The following is a 3,878-nucleotide window of genomic DNA, read 5'->3' as shown; positions in this document are numbered from 1 at the left end:
AGGATGTTCATCGGGAAATGCAGTTCTTGTTGACATATCATGAGGCCTTCAAACCAGTGAAAGAACATCACATCCCAGAGTTCCGTGCGCGAGAATTTCCATGTGGATGGCCGTTGTTTGCAAACAAAAACCAGATTATGAACGAAGACAGTTTGTGTCATATTAATGTCACGGCAAAATACAACAGGCTTTTCAACAGTAGCAAAGCACATAGTGTTGTTGTTATTATTTATCTTACTTTGTACTACAAGAACAAATAATTCAGATTAGAAAAAGTCGTGTATCCCTTGTTTATGGTACATGTGTTTTTGTACAGTACATTAAAATGCTGGTGTTGATATTGCGTTTTCGTATCTTTCTGTAACAGTAGAAAGCCGACTTGATTAAAAAACCAGTCTATGATAAAAACAAACAAAACAGGTAAGTTCTCTGGACAGATTGGGAAACGGAAAAAACCGTGACGCATGACCTGACTAGAAACTTGATCTGTGATGATATAAATTTCGAATTATATGCAAATAATTATAGGAATATTATGTGAATGATATAAATTGCGATATATGCAAATAATTATAGGAATATTAGTAAACATATATATTTTATTTAGTATAATAATGTTATAGACAAAAACTCACCAGCATAACTACAAAGAGAAATCATCCTTATTTAAAAAATAAACAGCGCCATCTTGTGGTTATTTAATTTATTGTGTAGTGGTGGTGGTGTTTCGCGCGCATTATTTTCTGACACTGTCCCACAGCATACATACAATAATGTGAAATAGGTATTTTTGGATCAACTTTCCATTAGAATCGAATCGAATTTTGCAGCAGCAGCGGCAGTTCCTTTTTGTCAGACGAACACAGGAGAGAGAGAACAGTGTTTTAGCATTTTAGCACTTCTCTGGTACGTTAAGTGTTATTTATTTATTTATTTTCAGTAACCTTTCAAATAATTCAGACGTTTAATAACTATTTTAACTTAAGCTACAGGTGCTCGGTTAGTCGCCCTTACAAAATTTACCATGGTTTACATAGCATAGCATTATTTTAGTCAAAATACACCAGTCGCTGCCATAAAATATAGGAAAAAGTAAAAGCCTCTTACACTATTTGTTCAAAAGTAATTTATGATAGGGTTTCTAGTAGTAACGATATCGATAGACGATATCATACTTAAATTAAGTGAATCTGATGTATAACGTTACATACACATGTAAGACTCTGTGCTTCTGACTGAACAAAACATATGAAGGCTGGGAAACGACTTAGTATTTTTTTTTTTATTGATAGGCTAGAAATAAAAATATTTAGTACCAAAATACATTGTGTAAATACCAAAAGTAAATACATAACACCAAAATAAACAAAATGAATGCCTTAAAGGGGCCATGAACTGGGAAATCACATTTTCCTTGAGCTTTTGACATATAAGAGGTCATCATATACGAATATCCTGTACGTTTCAGAACGGAAAACTTCCTTGTTAGTCCAAAAACAGCTTTGTTACAGCTTGTAATGCGCTTGTTAAACAGCTTTTCTATGACTGATAGGTGAAAGACCGCCTCTGCAGATGAAAATCAACACCTTCTTCGTCATTACAACTTTGGTCCCGCCCACTGGCTTGTTAGTGAGATGACGAGGAGAGAAGAGCAATACAGGATGGACTGCAAATAACATTACCTTCCAAAGGATCCTAATGCACGGTATGTGGTTATTTATTTTCAACAATGTGAATGTCTCAGTTATATTTATTTGTTTTCGGTACATTTCACTGTGGATTCTTTGTAAATCAGTCACAATTTTGGTGCAGGCTTTGCAAACAGACTTTTATGATATGGACTGGACAGTAACCATGTTAATTCTAATGTCTGATCTGTGACCAGTGATTTCTGATATGTAATAATTCATGTACAGTCAGATGTTCTTTGTCTATGTGTCAGCAAGTGACTAAACGGTCAACTTCACATTGTTTCTCTTAGTAGGATGAATATAATCTGTTATTTAAACTGTGATTAAATTATACATAGAAAGCGATCAATGAACGCTCCCTTTGTCACAGCTCCCAATTGCTGGAGCAGCACCAAAACTCCCGTAATAATCAACAAATCTCTTATTTACATTGTGTTTGCTTTGTTAGTTATGATGAAAGCATTTCGTTAGTGTGCAGAAATCGCTGCATTCATGCGCTCAACATGTCTGTGATCGGCTACAATGCTCATCACTGCAACCTTTCATGCCACCATCTAAATATAATGCTATCTAAATAACAATGCTATAATCAACACTTTTCACAATTAGTTAACCACAGTTGAGCATCATTAGAGCTAGCAAATGTAAGGTTTTAACTGACCGAGTTGATTAAAAGCTCAGCAACACCCGTTCAAAGGTCTTTTTCACAGGTTCAAATAAGCGTCTTTATAGCACAGGTGTGATAGTTCTCGGCCTATTCAGCCGAAAGAACTGGAACAGCACGCCGCACAGCTCTCTATAGCGGAGCCCGTACAGGTACGGTGCTAAGGCTTTGGGCAGGATGAGTAAGACGTTACACACCACCAGGGACATCCACAGGTTTGCTCTGAGGTCCAGAGTCTCACTATTGTTGCAAAGCATCAGCTCGATCACCAGAACCAGCAGGGGACAGAAAGCCAGGAACAGGTGGAGATAATGGATGAGAAATGTTCCTTTAGCACGGGACGAGGCCTGGCCCTTCCACACGCCTGAGCTACGCGTATAAAAGTAGAGGATGAGGTAACCAGACAACACCAGGAGGAGGATGAAAATAATTCCAATGACTGTCAGCAACATGGAGACATGGAGTGGGCGAAAGTGGCTTACAGTCAAAACCATTAGCAAAGGCAGGGAGCAGATGTGTAGGGCGCAGGGGCCCGTACTATGGTACCACAAAAACATGCCAACAGCTGCCGCAGGGAAAAAGATTGAGACAACCCAGATGGCAGCAACTGCTCCGTAGGTTCGCGACACGGGCCACACTGCCAGGTAGCGAAGGGGTGCTAACACGGCAAAGCAGGTATCCAGCACCATCGCTGTAATACTTAGCACACCAGAACTGTATAACACCGCAGATAGGAAGAGCAGCACGGCACACGGCCACTCTGTCATCAACACACCAGATAAGTTGATGCAGGCACTCAGGATATTCATGCAAACAAAGAGTAGGTCGCTGAAAAGAAGATTGGCCAGGAGAAGGTAACGCGTCTGCTGCCGCAGGTCACCGCGGGACACGATACGTACTAGAAGAACCGGAGTGGTCAGCAGAATGGCCAGGAAGGCCAAAATGGGGCATATCTGAAGCACTCTCATGTGGTAGGGAGGGATGAATCCATGCCACTCGTGCGCAAACATCTCCGCTGGGCTTTCAGAGGAGTTCAAAAAATTTGAAGAACGCCTGTGAAGCTCAGCTCGACCAGACTTGTTGTACCAATTGCCAAATGAACAAAGCATAGATAAAAAAAGGTCTTCCGCGGCCAGGTAGAAAAGCTTAGACTTTCCCTCCATCAGAGTCTCCATCTCTTGGCACGTGTTTGTGCGTCCAATCCAAGGCAAAAAGAGCGAGATAAATGTGTCTCTCCTTCCCTCTTCCCGCAGATTGTGCTAAGTGATTTAGGGGACAGATTTGTCACAGACGCGCTTGTTCTGTAGATGGTTTCCGTGGAGATAGAGAAACAGGTAAATATCACTTCGCAGCTAAAAGGATCAGAATGACACTGGGATTTTGCACCAAGGCATAAATATTGATATGTCTTCCTAGAATCAGGACCATTGCGTAACATTTACACTGTTGTGTTAGGACTGATTGATTGTTTAACTTAGAGGACTAAGTGCCTCACAGGTTAAACATTGAATGCTTATAGGAAA

At 40.3% G+C, this 3,878-nt stretch overlaps 1 protein-coding gene across 1 annotated transcript; it reads right to left on the bottom strand.

Moving 5' to 3' along the window:
• Window positions 1-2,314: 2,314 nt before the first annotated feature.
• Window positions 2,315-3,530, bottom strand: LOC307128648 (putative G-protein coupled receptor 148; the record flags this gene model as incomplete). The annotated part of the gene is made up of 1 exon (XM_079820574.1): window positions 2,315-3,530. One exon carries the CDS (start codon window positions 3,528-3,530, stop codon window positions 2,418-2,420), a length of 1,113 nt encoding a protein of 370 aa, XP_079676700.1. The 3' UTR covers window positions 2,315-2,417.
• Window positions 3,531-3,878: the final 348 nt, after the last annotated feature.

Source organism: Gobio gobio (assembly GCF_949357685.1).
Source record: "Gobio gobio genome assembly, chromosome: 6".
Classification (NCBI taxonomy): Eukaryota; Metazoa; Chordata; class Actinopteri; order Cypriniformes; family Gobionidae; genus Gobio; species Gobio gobio.
Note: the sequence above shows the minus strand (reverse complement) of the source record. Positions and strands in the feature narration are given on the sequence as shown.